At 43.7% G+C, this 17,346-nt stretch overlaps 1 protein-coding gene across 8 annotated transcripts in view; it reads right to left on the bottom strand.

Annotated features, from left to right (window-relative positions):
* Window positions 1-17,034, bottom strand: part of Elovl5 (ELOVL fatty acid elongase 5) — an 80,310-nt gene extending 63,276 nt beyond the window's left edge. For 3 of the 8 annotated variants that reach the window (XM_074081924.1, XM_074081922.1, XM_074081923.1), the window contains exon 1: window positions 6,862-6,897. In XM_074081924.1, the coding sequence (XP_073938025.1) occupies window positions 6,862-6,868 (7 nt within the window). In that variant the 5' untranslated portion in view covers window positions 6,869-6,897. Of the gene's footprint in view, window positions 1-6,861; window positions 6,898-7,869; window positions 7,955-8,984; window positions 9,137-16,659; window positions 16,681-16,765 lie in introns of those variants that run through there. The other 5 variants (XM_074081927.1, XM_074081925.1, XM_020180101.2 and 2 more) reach the window with 5 other exon arrangements.
* Between the last annotated feature and the right edge of the window lie 312 nt (window positions 17,035-17,346).

The raw sequence follows: 17,346 nt of genomic DNA, 5'->3' as shown, positions 1-17,346 counted from the left end.
TTTGAGAGAGTCTTAAAACAAAAAGAAAGAAAGAAAAGGGTGCTGGTGGCTCACACCTGTAATCCCAGCTACTCAGGATACAGAAATCAGAAGAATCATGGTTTGAGGCCGGCTGGGCAAATAGTTCAAGAGACCCTATCTTGAAACTACCCAACACAAAACAGAGCTAGTAGAGTGGCTCAAGTGGTAGAGCACTTGCCTAGCAAGCATGAGACCCTAACTTCAAACCCCAGTACTCCCCCACCCCAGAAAAAAAAAAAAAGAAAAGGAAGAAAAAGGCAACAACATTAGGCAGGGGAAGAACACGTGCTAACATAATCAGGGTTCAATCTCCAGCACTGCCAAAAAAAAAAAAAAAAAAGAAAATGAAAAACAAAAGCACCAATCTTACTGTAACTATAGTCACACTCAACTTTCTTTGAGGTCACTAAGCCCATTCTGAACCCAACTATTCCTTGCAAAGAAAACAAAAACAAAACAAAACAAAAAAATGAGCTGCTCTGACTGTGACAACACCACGGTATTTTTAGCATCTTCCTAGGGACATGGAAGTCCTGAGATGTCTCTATGGGATGATCTGGAGAAGCTTCCATCGGTTTCACAAAGTCACTCACTATCTTCTTGGATGAAGCACCCTTGTACAGACCATCAATGGCCCAGGCAGATAATGGACAAGAAGACAAGTACATATGCCTCTGGGGTTCCCCTTCAAGACTAGACTTAAAGGGCTGGTCTCCACTTCAATCAGATTCTAAACCTCTAAACCAACAAATTGCAATTGCAAGCATCTGGAAGGCAAATATTCAAGAGGTTTTAAGCAATATTTTCTTCTATGGGTAGCTACTTGCAATTCTCTTCTGATTACAGTCTCATAACTGATGTGAATACTTGAATATTCAAAATAAATGATCATCTTCTCCAAGCTAGTTTGTAAAAAACGTGCAGAGGCAGAAGTACAACCTCAGTTGAAATTAAGAGGGTGAATAAACAATTAATATAACTATGCAAACCCCTCCCCAAGAGAAAATGTCTTGGAAAGATGTTAATTCAAACCAGTGTGACATAAGGCAGGTAACACAAAAATACAGTTTTTAAAAACTCAATCTAAACACATTCATTTTATAACTGAGGATGGAGGGGAATGAGGAAGTTAAGATGTGTTTAAAAAAAGATTTTAAAAGTCTTTGCTATAATATGGCATTTTTTTTAAAGCAAATACAATCTAGTGGTCATGTTTTTATCTCTTACATAGAGTGTGGCTAAGGCCAACTGGTTTTCTTACCTCCTCAGCTTCCATGTTAATATATAAGCAATCAGGTGACTTTTGTGATGTTTCTATTTTAGGAGTCATGTGACTTTTAACCATTACAATCTTGTCAGACAGACCTAGAGACTTGACTCTCACCCAGACAGAAAACTCAACTCTGAAATCGTCGAAGAACCCCAAGAGAACTGAAGATGGGGGTGCAGGGGAGCAGAAATGTCTGCAGTCTGAACACTGGACCTGTGTCAGAATGACCCAGTAGCTGCTTTCAAAATACTCATGGCTTATATCTCACCCAAAGGAAATCAGAGGATCTGGAGTCAGAGGCTCCCTAGGGGATATGGGTGCTCTTTAAGACCTCCCTGCCCACACCTCTCAAGCCTCAATCTTGAGCACCAGATGGGGCTGGGGTCAGGTAAGGACAACAATGCTGGATTCCCTAGACCAGCCAATCAGGAAATGGACTTTTGAACACTTATTTCTCATACCAGTAAGTGTAGGGAGCTGTTTGTCTGTTTTTTCCTGCTGAGAATTAACCATAGCCCCGCCCATGCTACATCCCCAGCCGTGTTTTTTTTTTCTTTTTGGGTGGTACTGGGGTTTGAACTCAGAGCCCTCACACTTGCGAGGTAGGTGCTCTACCACTTGAGTCATTCTACAAGTCCAGCCCTGTACTTCTGATTACCCCAAAAAGAGGATTCAGTTCAGAATATCCTCCCCATTTTTTTGTGGGACTGGAGTTTGAACTCAGGGCTTCACACCTGCAAAGGAGGTGCTCCATCTCTTGAGCCACACCTCTGGTCCATTTTGCTCTGGTTATTTTGGAGATGGGGGCCTCATGAACTATTTGCTATGGCTGGCTGATCTCAGCCTCTCAAGTAGCTAGGATTACAAGTGTGAGCCAGCGGCACCAGGCTCAGTTCAGAGTATTTAAAAGAGGAGTATGGCAGGAAACCAAAGGCTCCCTCTGGAGGGTTGACTGTAATGCTATTCACTATCAGCTTTCTACATTGTAAATCTCTGTTTAGTTACTGTCAGTAAAAGTCTTATGTTGCCTACCTTGTCAACCTACCAGAACAAAATGAGGAGGAGCTCAACTTGCTCGCTCTGGGTTCTGAACCAGAGCTGCATACGGGGATTACTATTTAGGTCTGACAGGCTACAGCACAATAAGGTGGCTATGGGCCGACTCTGTAGCCACCAGCTAGCTGTGGAGCTTTGGACAAGTGACACAACCTTTCTGTACCTTTGCTTTCTCATCTGTAAAACTGGGATCTTACTTCGTGAAGTTTTATAAGCCTCAAATGAACTCGTTTATGTCGAATACTTTAGAAAAGTACCTGGTATGTGGTACTAAGTAGCTGTATTCAGCACCCACAAAACAACATCATACTTTCTAAAATTGGCAGAGAAGTCTATTGCCAGGATGTAGCACAGTTTTCCTTCTGAAGGACATTTGCCTTACTAACTCTTCTAATCTTTTGCTATCACAAACAATGCTTCGGTTAATATTCTGTACAGAGGGATCATTTTATCTAACTGTTAATCTAATCAGCACACCACTTAACTTTCACATATAATACTCCAAAGTAGGGGCAGTTACTGTCACCTCCAAGTTCTAGACAAGACCTTGGAGGTTCGGGAATGGAGGGAGTTACCTGCCACGGCCCACCCAGCCCTAACTGGTAGAGAAGGAGCCCCACACAGGTATGTGTCTCCTAGCTGTAAAGGCACTGTCTTTAATCCACTTCCTACAGCAGCCTTCCATACTCTAAGAAGCTCTTTGAATGCTCTTTTAAATGTAACTTCGATTCGTAACAGGCAACTATTCATGGGTTCCATCAGAAACAAACTCACATTTTCACAAAGGTGCACATCTACTAATAGATAAAGCTGATGGGTTGTCAACAACTTCAGTTGGTATTCATTTGTTTCTTCTGCCAAGACTGAACTAGCTGTAACCACAGGGGAATACACCACACTGACAATCCCCAGGCAAGCAAATGGGTAATTACTGAATTTGGTATCCGGAGAACTATTCTTTAGGGAGGGAGAAATTCGTAACAATCACTTTGTCAAAGCATTTGCTATGCCAAGACAAAAGGGGAGCAGTACTCTGGGGTTCAGAAACTCAGATAAAATACATACCTGAGAGGCCAGTTCTTCAGCAAGACTTTAATTAAGTCTGTTTAGTTTGGGCTTATGAGAGGCTGGTTCATTGGGATATGTAACTGTTGTCATGGGTAAAAAGAGAAGGGGTAAAGGAGGAACTTAATAAAGTCAGAACGTATAACCAGCATTGCTAGTAGACGGGGAAAGGGAGAACTGGCATCGTAGAACTGTAAGAATTATAGTGAACTGCAGGTATTTTCAAGAAAATGGTTGTTCTCACAATTAGGAAAAGTGTGAGTATCAACTCTAAAAACACATGAACTACTTCCTAAATCCAAGATAGTAAGAAGACACCAAACAAAAGGTACAAAAATCCAACTTAAAAATATAAGGAATACTGAGACATACCGTTGCCTGAATGCAACCTTCAGACCGAACTGGCAGGGAGGAGGAAGGGTGGAAATTTAGTCTTTCCAAACTAATCAAGTGTGAGTATTTTAAAAATCAGGGCCACATGATGCTAAAAGTAAATGTCTACAAGTCAAGTGAGCGGGCTCCCATGGAGGGAACATGCTAGAGGAGCCCACGGGGAAGCAACAGGTTGGGTGATGCTAACATTTATTGGTTGTAGTCAGGGCTGGCATTGGTTCAAGTTAGGTCAGGTTAGTTTCCTTAAAAATTTGTTCCATTAGGCCAGAAGAACTCCAGCAATTATGTCTATCCTCTTAAGAGTAAAAACCAGGCTGGTGGTAGTACATACAGGGAAGCATAGCAGGACCATGCTCCAGGCTGGCCCCAGGCAAAAATATGAGACTCTATCTGAAAAACAACCTAAAGCAAAAAGGGCTGAAGGTGTGCTCAAGTAGTGGAACACCTGCTTGGCCAGTGCAAAGCCCAGAGTTTAAATCCCCATACTGAAAAAAAAAAGTGAAAACCATCAGCAGTTTACCTCTGCCACTGCAATTCACATCACCAACTGTGACATCTACCTTTCCAAGACCTAAAAGAGCTCAACTTTCATTCTCTATCCCTGGCCAAACAAAAACAAAGGGTTTAATTCTTGGCAAAAATGAAAATGTAAAATTTTAGCCTTTCTTTCTTCTTTTTTTTTTCCTGCAGTACTAGGGCTTGAACTCAGGGCCTACACTTTGAGCCACTCAACCAGCCCTTTTTTGTGAAGGGTTTTTCAAGATAGGGTCTCAGGGAACTATTTGCCTGGGCTGGCTTCGAACCACAATCCTCCTGATCTCTGCCTCCTGAGTAAGTGAGGATTATAGGCATCCGGCTTAACCTCTCATTTTTAAAGAAAAAGAGACCAGTGGTCAGAGCTGCATCTTTACCCAGATGTTTAAAACGTGAAAAAACTTCTAAGAATGGATGAAATGTGGGAGAAAAATGTATTTACCAAAGGTCAACCAAAAATGTGTCCAAGACAAAGGCCGGCCACAAACAGGACGACTCTGGTCTTAAGAGGAAGAAACACCTTTTCTGAACAGCTATCCAAACTATTCTGATATTTCCATCTGGCTACAAAGCCTCCTCCTCTCTTTATAATACTCTGTTCTCTTCTACCACCTAGTCTTTGGGTGCCCTTCCCTTGTTGGCCCTTGAATCCAACTGGTCCCCAGGTCCTATCCTGTTGTCCCAGTGTCAGTCTCTATAATTAGCTCTCTCCAGGCTGTGTTCATAGGTACAGTCAGGCCTCATCACTGCTCTGGGCTCTTCAAGCAGACTTATGGTTCCTGTTCACATTCCTAACTATGTCCTCACCAATCCATCCTACACACTCTTGTTTTTTTGGCAGTACTGGAGTTTGAACTCAGGGTTTTGTACTTGCTAGTCAGGTGCTCTACTGTTCGAATCACGCCACCAGCCCCATCCTACACACTCTTGCCTCACAATGCACTCCTTGTAGTTCAAACACTTAATGGTATCCTGTTACCAAACACCTTAGGCGAGACAACAGGCCAGAGAGTCAAGAGCGTCTGGGCTGGATGTTTACAGCCTTGGGCAAGTATCTAAAACTTCTCTGAGCACTCATTTCTTCACCTGTAAAGTTGAAATGCTCTAGTACCAATTAATAAAAATTGAGGCTGAGGGGCTTATGCAGGGTCCGACATACAACACTTCAATAATTTAGCCATTTTACAGCAATACCTTGACTATCTAACCTTTCCTTTTACCTCTGCCTCCTCTACCAGCTTTAGCCAAGTGGGCTACTTGCTTCTTTCCCAATGTTCCCACACTGTTCACTATCCAAACTCTTGCTGGCCTAGAATGGACATCCTCCTATCACTGCCTGTCCACTAGGACCCTGAATAAAATGGAAGGCTAAATTCAAGCGTCAACTCCATTCAATTTAGTTTAATCCAATCACCTGCTAGTACTAACACCCTGGACATCCTCACAGAAGACACCATAGCTGACTTCCTGTTGTTCACGCAGGCCCTCCCTATAAAAGCACAGCAGCCACTTAGGTGAGGTGAGATTTAACCCCGCTTCTGGGAGGGTCCCAGGTTATCTGATTTCCACTGTATGAGTTACTGCTTCAAGGCCTAAGTCAAACACCTCCAGGCCAAGGACTGTCTGTGGAAGGTCGTGGGAAGAGAAGTCCTCTCACAAGAAGTTCCAGGAGAGTTCACATGGTTGCTGGCAGTCATCTTGCAAAACTAGTCCAAGGACATAATGAGTATCTCAGAGCGTTCAGGGAAATGCAGCAAAAGTCCTGCCTTTGAGAACGTTACAGAGCAGGTGTGAGGTTAAGCTATCTGAATTGGCTTTTTGTTTTGTTTCTTGCACCAGAAGTATCCTAACCAACTCAGCAGTGCTAGGCACTGCCACATCTTAGATGGACAGTGTTCCCAGATACAGGGATGCAAGTAGCCAAGAAATCCATTTCTGACTCCCTTTTGGTGCAAGGTGCACATTGTGTTCGAAAGACTTGACATGGAAACTATATTAGGAAGCCTCTGGAACCAAGAACTGTGTCATTCAACTTTGTATCCAACCTCTTCACTACTCATAACTGACAAGCCAATAAATTTAAAAAAAAAAAAAAAAAGAATGAATCAAGTATGAGCTGAAAAGGGGAGATAGATTTTAGGCAGATCTGAGATATGGCAAACAGTTAATTCTACATGGTTTTAGATGGAGGTTTAAGCACAGGTTAGATTTTTAAGTTACCGAGTAACACAATTACATAAAAGGCACATAGCTTACTGGACAAATAATCCTAACCAAACAAGAACAGGTGATGGGGTGGCTATGTTGTAGGGGACAATGCTATGTGAATTTGGAAAAGTCACTTGACAGCTCTAGGTCTTAGTTCTCAATTCCTTAAAAAAAAAAAAAAAAGGTGGATGACAAAACTTCACACAGGGATGTTACATAGAATATTTGTGGAAAAAACAATAAACAAGTAGATTATCTCAGCAATGTAGATGAAACATGGACTGAAGGGTGTAGCTCAGTGGTGGAGCACTTGCCTGGCATGTGTGAAGCCCTGGGTTCAAGTCCCAGACCTGGAGGGGGGAGAAAATGAGTAGTAAATGGAATGCATGCAAAGAGATTTACAAGTAACTAATGGGAGTGTTATCCTACTGGTAATAGACCTAAAATAATAAGGGGAGGGAAGTGTGTGGGTGGGAAAGAAAGTGGTAAAACTATCATATCAACTCAAGCTCTCATCTTTCTTAGTTACCTTAAGGGAAGATAAAAACAGTTCTGCCTTGATTTCTATCATTGAAGTTGGAAATAGGACACCAAGGCTGAGTACTCACCTTTAAAGGCACAACAAGCAATAATTACAGTGGGAGCAAAAGAGGAAGTAGTGAGGGATGGGGGGAAAAGACTGCAAAACATCAACCATCTAAAAATTAAGGTCTCTGACCAAAGGAAGCACTGTTGATTCTAGGGGAGGAAAAGGCGACATTTACCAAACCCCATTCGGAGCTCTTTCATTTATTACCTCTTGTCATCCACATGAAAAATCTACAATAGGAAAAGTTGAGTAAAGGGGGCAAGGACGACAGTGTCTAAATTCAGGAGATACTTTTCTTGAAGAATGAACAATTTTAAAATGCTTTCTACTTTCACTTTTCTGCAAAGTTCTAGCCTTTGTTCCATACAACCATCCCATAAACTGAAGACAGAAGAGAAAATGCAAAATGAGATACAGTACACAAAAAATTCCTGGCAAGAAGTTATAATCTGGGGTGAGAATCTAAAAAGGAAAACGAGCAACACTTCTCTTCCAAGAGCAGAGCTTTCCTGGAGAAGCCAGCCAGTGTCTGAGCTGACTTAGAAAAACGATCCACTTGTCCCCAGCCGCAGGTGGAAAACTAAAGTGTTTGCACACAGCCACCTAATGCAAAACCTCTTTCTGTATCTGTAGATTCTGCACCGAATGTTGGCTGAGACAAGCAAGCAAAACAAGTGTACACCAAAAGGTTCTATTTGCCAAGTGGTTACAGGAACGAAATTACAAAACCTACCAAGCAGCATTAGCTCTTCCGTACAAGCCTGTAAAACACTTCCTGCCACGGGTCCCGCTATGAAGAAGAAGAAAACTGCTTAGTCCCCACAATTCCTCACCAGCACCTATCTCTAGGTTATCCAGTCCAGCTAATAAGTCATGCATTACCTTTTTCTTCCAAACAGGACTTTCCCACCCCTGCCAAGTGCATTCTTCAAATCAAGGAGCCAGGAGATGAGCCGTAACTCACCATCTTGGGGAGGGGAAGCTACCAAGTTCAAAAGCATGCAACGGTCGCACGACAGTTCAAGAAGCACAACTCTTGCTTGCATGCATTACTACCTCCACTCGGAGGCTGGAAGAAGTCTCATGGGCGTCCGAACAGTGAACGGGCACTTTTCCTAAGAACTCGCCACCCGACACACCCCGCGGCTCCCCAGGCCCAGGGCAGCTCCCGCGCCGCGAGCCTCCCTCCCGGCCGTCTGCTCCCGCCTCTCCCGCGCGCGCCCCGACTCCCTAAAAGGCCGCCCAGGTCGCCGGCGAGTCCCCTCCCGCCTCATCTCCCTTGCTGCTATCTGGTTTTAGTAAAAACTGAAGTGGTCCGGAGCTGGCTGGCTTCCCTCCGAGGGGCGGAGGCGGGGGAAGAGAAAAAGGAAAGGTCGAAGGGTCCGCGCACCGCCACGGTCTCGGCGAGCTCGCCCCGGAGGCCGGGGCCGGGTCGGGTGCGGGTGTCAGCCTCGGCCCGCGCCCCCGCGTCCGGATTCGCCCAGGCGACTTCCCCCAAAGCCGGCTCTGACAAGGGCGCACAAACCCATGCATCCCGCCCCCAAGTCTCCGCACCGTGGCGGGCCCGCCGCGGCGCCTGTCAGCAGCACAAGCGGCCGCCCGCGGCTCCCACCCGCCGGACAGGTGCGACAGCATCGCGGGGGGCCCACACCCGTCTCCCCCGGCCCCCGCCCGAGGCACTGGGAAGACTCCCCCTGGGTCCTCCGCCGGGCGGGCCGCGCACGCAGCTGTCGTCCGCACCCGGCCGGGGACCTCCCGGAGGCTTCCAGCCCGCGCCGGCCGCGCGTTCGCCCGCGGGTGTCATGGCCGAGCAGGGGAGCGCGCGAAGTTTGCAGGGTGACGCCTCACCTCCGGGCCTGAGGGGCGGCAGCAGCGTGGAGCAGCAGCGAGGCAGCGGCGGCGGCGCCCGCGTCCACGGGAGGATGGAGCAGGGAGGCACCGGCAGCCGGGATCCGCCGCGATGGGAAGAGGAAGGCGCCGGGTATCTACAATCAGAGCGTGGGCTGACCGTGACGTCACAATGGCGCGGCCAGCCAATCCCCATCCGAGGGACGAGTCAAGCGCTGTGATGTCATGCGGCCGCGGAGCCAATCCCCGCGCGATAGAACTTTCGTGATTGTAAATTCCAGAATCCGATGCAGTGGGGAGCCGAGCCCAGGGTTGGTCCCCTATAGTTCACGTGTCTCCGGCAAGTTTTGCCCCTCTGTCTTCCTAATAAGCCTGCGTGGAACGCAGAGCCTGCGCAATGGCAGCGGCCAACTTCCCGAGGCCTGAACTTGACCCTCAGCGCGCCTTCGGGCTTCTCTACGATTCCTAAAGGGCTCCAGTTCCTGATCTTAGCAGAAAGGGTTACATGCCTTCGGAGATCACCAGAAGCTAGGGCGGCCAAGCAAAATCACTCAAAACTCTTCTTATGACCTTAATTTCTTTGCGATAGGCTCATTATGTATTCTTAGAAATTCTGGGTGTTCTTTAGAGGTGACTACCAGCTCTATTATCTACTCTAGAAAATTATTCCAAAGGCCTGTAAAAGAAGGAATGGTGGTGGACCAAGTAATGCCTTGAGGCTGGGCAAATTTAAGCACTTAAAAGACACTCAGGCACAAATAGTTGCTTTTCATTGGTATTTGCGTAATTAATTGAAGGCTTTCATCGTCCTGGTATCCTGTTTTCCCCTTGTCAAGTCTGAGAAATTTAGGTCGCCTTCTTGTGTCCTTTTTGCTGTACTCCACGTCCATAGACACCGCAGAGCCAACCACTTTGTGTAGCAAGCTTATTCTTTTACATATTTATAGTGTAATATTTCCAGGCTATGTTCCAGGAATACAGGTACACAAACTATACACGAATTAGGTTATTTAAACATACGCCAATTGAGATTGTTAACAGTCAACTGCCATTCAATTCCACAAACACTGACTTCACTTAGATACTGTGCATGATGGTAGAATTTTTTTTTTTTAACTTAAAGGGCTTCCCTCTCTGTAAAATGATACAGTCAGGAAACAAGTACAATGCAGAACGGTGAATGCTACATTAGAAACATACAGGGAACTTTCCTTCAAGGAGCACATGATAGACCTGTTTGGTGGCATAGAGTATGTTGGCAGGAATCCTTTATTCTTCAATTCTCTACCAGCAGCCCAACGCCAGAGGTGGTTCAGCTTTCTGTCACCCTAAGTTCTGTCTTTCTGAGTTTTAAAATTTTCAAGATCAGTGGTAGAGTACGTCCCCACCATGCACAAGGCCCTGGGTTAGAAACCCAACACCAGAAGAAAACAAAATCTCAAAAAGCATAAATAAATAAAGAAATAATTCAAATTTAACTTGAGAATTCAAAAATCTCAAGTTTTATGCTGCACAATTTTTCATTGCTGTCTTCACTTACCGATATAAATGTTTTAAGCCCATACCACCAAAATATTTATTTGAATTATAAGCTAATATAACTGTTGAGGTATACATTAAATATTAAATTATTTTTTTCTTTAAATTAAAAATAAAGTTCTAATATTTCCTTCCCATCCTTTGAAGGATGCTTTTCCACAGGCATAGATGATCTGTGTTTCTTGGTTTTCATTATAGCATTAACTGAGTAAGTTTTTCCAAATTGAAAAAATAGCTGGGATTCAATGCCAGGCTTATTAAATAGTGGGATTCAAAAAAAGTGTTTTAGGGACCATAAGAGTCAGATTCCTGGCCAACAGCATTCTAGACAGAGCTCAGCCATTCCACCCTTTTAATCTACCTATTATGTGTGACCTGCAATTCTTTATAGCATTCACGTGGTAGTCTTCAAGAAATGATTGTTGAATTATCTTCATTAAATAACTATTTTCTTTTTATTTGTAAATACTGGGGGCATTTTTCCTTTTGCTCTTAGTTTTTATCATAGACCCAAACATACTTCCAAGGGTATTAGAAAGTTGCTCCAGTATTGCTTTTGAGAAAGAAAAATAATTCCCTGGGCAATTTGTTTTATTGTTAAAGATGCTGCAGTTGACTTAAAAGATACAACCAAAAGTTTCATTGGACTGCAATTCTAATTATGAAATTCTCGTTTCATCGGAAGTAGTTGCATGACCAAAGTCTGTATTTGGCTCTGGACATTTTGGAGCTGACTAAAATAAAGACCAAGTATAAGTTATTTTATGCAATCTTTATTGGTTCCTACCTTTTCCCCCTCTCTCTCCTTGTAATCGTTCTTCCTTTCTTATAATTTGTGTTTTCTGTTATCTCGCTGCCTAGAATTCCCATTGGCCTGGCTTATCTTTGCTCGAAGCAGATGAAGATTAAAGACAGTTTAACCTCCTAAGACCTTGGAGCCAGTTCCACACTTGCATTATTACTTGGCTACTCGTCTTCACTGTGTTCAACAGCACGTACAGCAGTTTATCTCAGTCCCTGTCTTTTAGCATTCATCTTGACAAACATGAGCTACTTGAAGGCACTGCCTGTGCCTGGTTGGCTATGTTCTTTTCCCAATGGCTAGAAAAATTTCTGGCAAATAGTAGATGGTCACAAATATCTCCTGAGTGAATGAACAATCTGTTTTATTCCTGCATTTCCAGCCTTTTCCTCTCTCCCTTTACACTCTTCAGTACTCTATCTGGGATTGACTGTGCACTCTTCTCTGTTCACATTTTCTTCTAGGTGATGTCACCTGGCTCCATGCTTTTGGATGCCACCTAGACTCTGGCTTATTCTCAGATGGGTTTCTCAGCTCACACCTTTTCCCTGAATTCCAGGCTCAGATATTTAACTGCCTATTAAGAACTTCTCCTCTGGGATGTCGAAAAGACATCTTGTACTCACCGTGGCCAAAAATGAACGCCTGATTTACCCACATGATCTTCCCTGGATGTGTAAATGACAACTCTATTGATCCAATGGATCAATATTGATCTATTTCTCAGGTCAAACACATTATACCTATATTTACCTCTTCTCTTTTTCTCACCTCCTACACCCAATGCACCGGCAAGACCTTCCCATTCAACCTTCAAAATATGTCAAGAATCTGATCACTTCTCACCATCTCCACTTGCAACCACCTGGTGTAAGTCACTGTCAGTTATCATCCAGAATTTTGCAACAGCCTCCTGTCTTAGTTCGTTTTCTGTTGCTATAACAGGATGCTTACAAATCACCCGAGATTGATAAAGAATAGCGGTTTATTCAGCTCATGGTTCTGGAGGCTGGAAGTTAAGGGATCTGGTGAGACCCTTGTGCTGACCTCGAGCATGGTGGACAAGCAAAAGAGCAAGAAGGCAAGCTTGGAAGAGAAACAAGCAAGAGGGCCTGAGATTGCTTTAAAACAAGCCTCTTGGGGTGAATTCAACTATGACATATATTTTTGTTGTTTTCTTTTTGTTTTTTGGCAGCACTGGGGTTTGAACTCAGAGACTTATGCTTGCTAGGGAGGCACCCTTACAGCCTGAGCCACTCTGTCAGTCACAACTATGTTGTATTGTAAGAACTTCTGTAAATGTCACAATGTACCCCCAGTTCAACAATATGACAATCAAAAAATAAATTAAAGTTCACATGAACTGCAAAAATAAGTAAGTAAACAAACAACTCTCTCCTGTGATAAAGGCATTAATCCCTTTTAAAGACCCAATCATCTTCCAGCACCACCACAATGGCAAGCCAGTTAGGGCATGAATTCCAGAGGGGACAAGCCTTAGCATCTCCTAACAAGACCTCTGCTTCTGCCTTTCCTGCCTCAGTCTATTTACAACCCTGCTGCCAGAGAGGTCCCTTTAAAACCAAAGCCAAATCCTATCATATGTATGCTCAGTACCATCTGTCAACTTCTCATCTCATCAGAGAATAAAAGTCCAAATCATTACAATAACTTATACATCCTTCATGTTTCAGCAACTCATCATTTCTGACCTTCTAAAGCTTATCTGTCTTCCATCCAGAATAGCCTCCTTATTCCTTGAATATACCACGTACTGGAGCACTTCAGGGCCCTTGGATCTACTATTCCCCCACGCCCAGAAGGATCCAGCTCAGGAATCTCCAAAGTCCACCTCTGTTTCATTCTGACATTTATATAAATGCCATCTTCTCAGGGAGCAGTGACTATGCTCCCCAAAGTTGTAGCACCTCCCTCTGAGCCTCTCTGCTCTGGAACCTTTTATTCTACTCAGTTTTTCTCCTTAGCACTTATCACTGTCTGACATGCCACCTATTTGGTTTTTGTTATTTATTATGCTATCCTCCAAGATAGCTTACTCAGGGCACAGACTTTGCTCTGTTCATACCTGTATCCCCAGTGCTTAGAACACTTCCTAGCAAGGAGCTAAATACATATTAGATGGGAAATGAACAAATGAGTGAGTGGAAAACTGAAATGAAAACATGCTTGCAGTAGGTACCATTTGGCCAAAAATTAAGTAAAAGAGAAAGATGATATCAACTACAATAATTTTTAAAGTGTTATCAAATGTATATGGTTTGTCTTTTCCCCTGTGTAATAAAGATGAGAAATCTCTTTAAAGTGCTATAAAGAAAGACTGTAGTGGCACTTGTGATGAAAAAAGAGTATTATCAAATCTTAAGTTGATATTAATTTGAGATATCTTCATTCTGTTATTTTGAACATCAAGCAATTTCTCTTGAAATAGAAACTTGTATTTATTTTAATGACTAATCCAAGTTAGTACAAATTCTTTCCCTTTTTTATTACTTGTACATTTCTAAGTTCTTTCCCAATAAACTCTTACTTTATTCTTTCAAAGGAAGATGATGAAATGAGGAGAAAATTGCACCATGGGGTTGTCAAGTGGCATACGCATGGCTGCAAAGACAGTTAGTGTAGAATTAAGATTCAAATTAGCCTTGGTTCTCAGCATCTTCACATACTAACAAAAAGAAAAAATTTTAAGACAAGACAAATTATCCATGTATCTTTTACATTGCTGGATATCAAAAGACAAATTTCACAATTGACTTACTCCATTTCATAACATATTAAAGAGCTAAAGATTTCTAGAACATAGACAAAACCAGAAGATAATAACTAAACTTTTAGTCAAAAAACTCTCTGGGTACAACTGGCAAAAAGTAGCAATATGGCTTTTGTTGTTAGGGAGTGTGTTCTGGCTAAGTGCGCGTTCTGAAAGTGGTCTACAAGATTCTGGAGCTGGTGATACAGTTCATGCTCTGCCCTGATTCTCCCATTTATAAAACAAGTTCTCTAAGAATTGGTCACAAGTGATTTAGCCATTCTAGGTCATGAGATCTTTTAGTTACCTGTAAAATGTGTCATTAAAGGCCTTGCTTTTGTGCATTCACCATGTGAAAGATGCTCGTACATGTCAAAACCTGATAGTACAATTTCCAGTCTCAAATTCACACTTACCGAGAGTGAATGTACCATATTCAGAATCAAGTAAAATTCTACAAGTTCATATTGCAGCTAAATTATTTTTGAAAACCATTGCTACCTGATTGGGAAGCACATTTTCCCTCTAAAGTCTTACATTCCCTTATGTTGGGTTCACTCTGTCAATTTAATTTGGGTTAGAGAGCATTGCAGTATTGTCTTCTAAGATGAATGGTTAAATGGTATCAGGTATATTTCAATGACCGGACTCAGTTATAAAACTTAAAAGTTGTCAAGTAGATAGCTTCTGAGCGTAAATGTGAGGATAATTTTAGACTGTTTAAAATTTTGGAAATATGCAATACAGTATATTATGACTTTTTCATCTTATTAATGAATAAGATTGATTTTTAGGCTCAAGTGCAATCTTTATATTTTTTTCATTTCTCCCTCCCGTTTACTTCACTGAACGTGACCTAGAACAAAATGTTTCTTTCCTCCTTTTCCCATGACTAGAGCACTCTGTGTGGGCTTTCATTTTATCACTTATAATGCTTTTATAGCATTAATATAGTGATTGTTTGCTTGTATCTCTCTTCCCCAAATCAAGGGCAGAAAATGTGTCATTCATCCTTGTGCCTCTAGTACTGTGCTGTGCCAGGTACACAGTAGGCAAAAATTAAATGTTTATTAAACTAGACTTTCTGAAGACCATTCACCTTCTTCATGGCAAAGACAACAAATAGGATACACGAGGCTGTCTCAGGACATATGCAAAATAGCACTTCTTTTAAAACCTCACATTCCTATAATCAGTTTACTGTGCTTTGACATTTGTCCCAATAATTTCTGCCTCCTGATATTCAAGCTGTGGGCTGGACTTACCAACTTGCTACTAATAGGCAGAACATGGTAAAAAAAAATGCATGTCACTTTCTAATTATTGGCACTCTTTTGATAGCTTCTTAATTGCTGACCTTGATAAAGCGAAGTGATATATTAGAGATGTCCACATGGAAAGGAATTAAGGTTGGTCTCCCACCAACACCCAGCTCTAGGAACTGAAATTCTCAGTCTTAACAGCTTGTGAGGAATTGAATCCTGCTAATGACCACATGAGTGATCCTGGAAGGGGACTCCTCCCAAATAAAACCTTGCCATGACCATAGGCTCAGTTGAGATCCATTCCATTCTGTGAAAAACTCTGAAGCAGAGAACCCCGCTAGCCAAACAATGTCCTGATTCCTCATCTAAAGAAACTACGAGATTAAAAAATATTGTTTCAGACTATAAGTTTTGGGATCATTTGTTACATAGGAATAGTTAACATCAACTTCTACTTCCTAAAACAGAAGCAGAGAAGCACTGAAATAGTTTATTTACTTTGTCAGAATAATCAAGGTGTGTCTAATTTTTGATAACTATGTCAATAACCAGATTACAAGAATTTGCCTTTCCCAATCAATACAGAGAAAAACACTGACATGACTGGATACAGTGTTCCCAGTTTCAAAAGGAAGAGGCAGAGATCAAGGTAGGGCATTCTGTAAGGGAAGTAAACTGCTTCTTCATGGATTGAAGGACTTGCTTGGAAGGGACTCTTTTTTTTCCCAGCCCATGGTCCAGGACATCAGTAAACATTTTTCGCTCAGAGTGCTAGTCAGTTGCCTCAAATTTTCACTTCATTATTTTGAATTAAGGCATTGCAGGTTACTATTACAACACACACATAAACATCTGTGAAGAATAATGCCTTTTACTTTCATTTACTGATGTGTAGACCCAATTAGTTTGTTGGATCACCCAGTTAAGAACTAGGCTTTGAGAGCCTGGAAGTTGGGTTGCAGGAAAAATTCTCAAAAGAGTGGGTATGCGCCACAAGCATAAAAGACCAGAATTAATTTTCAGGAAACATTCGTGAATGCTCCTTTTTCAAACTATCTTCTGCCCATAGTAGAAAATCTGTCAATGGATATGAAGTGCTTATTTCCTGACTATCCTCTGGGGGACCTGGTGTCACGAAGTGAGATAACAAGACTACAATATTTGATGCAAAGTGATGCCTTTAGAAAATGCAAAAACACAAAAAAACGCTACGGGTATTCAGATGCTAAGAGAAAGAGGAGGAGGCAGGGAGGGAGCCCCCTCTTCCCAAACCCCTCACTGCCCCCTTCCCAGGGTCACCTTGCAAGTCCATCCCCGAGCCAGAACCAAGCCCTCTCCCTCCGCGACTTGTTCCTCCAAGGCGCTGTCCCGGTCTGCAATGGCTTTGCTTGTTTTTGTCCCCTACCTTCCCTGTCTTCGGCAGAACCAAGGCTGCCTGGTTCGCGGAGGTCTAAAGGGTACAGGCGATGCGCGGGGGACAGGAAGATGCTGCAATGGATGAACCTACAAACACGCACTCAAAATCGGACCCCTCAGTGCACAAGCCACGGATGTCCGCCAGCGAGCCAGGCCACCTGACAGAGCCTCCTCGGAGCACCGGCGAGAGGACCCGAGGGGCGGACACCCTTCCCGGCTCCTGGTCCCCTGAACGCGTGGCCATCACTTCCGGGCTCTCGGAACCGCGGGCGGGGCCGCCCCCCACCACGCGAGGGCCCAGCAGCAGAGCCCGCCCACTTGGACCGCTCCTCCCCTCGCGGGGCGCGGGGACCGTTAACCGCCCGCGACCGGGGCGGGGCCCGAGGAGGCGGGGGTGGGGGTGAGTGGCAGCCGCGGCCCCGCCCCCTCCCCTCCGCGCGGTCACCCCATTCATCCCGCGGCCGCGCTGGCCAATCACAGCGCGCCCTCGGCGCGGCATCCGGCGATGGGGCGGGGCCTTGCCGGGCGCGCTTGGCCCCTGGCCGCCCTCAGGTCGCGCCCGGGCGGGGT

This window comes from Castor canadensis, chromosome 8 (assembly GCF_047511655.1).
Source record: "Castor canadensis chromosome 8, mCasCan1.hap1v2, whole genome shotgun sequence".
Lineage (NCBI taxonomy): Eukaryota > Metazoa > Chordata > Mammalia > Rodentia > Castoridae > Castor > Castor canadensis.
This window is presented reverse-complemented; position numbering and strand designations above follow the sequence as displayed.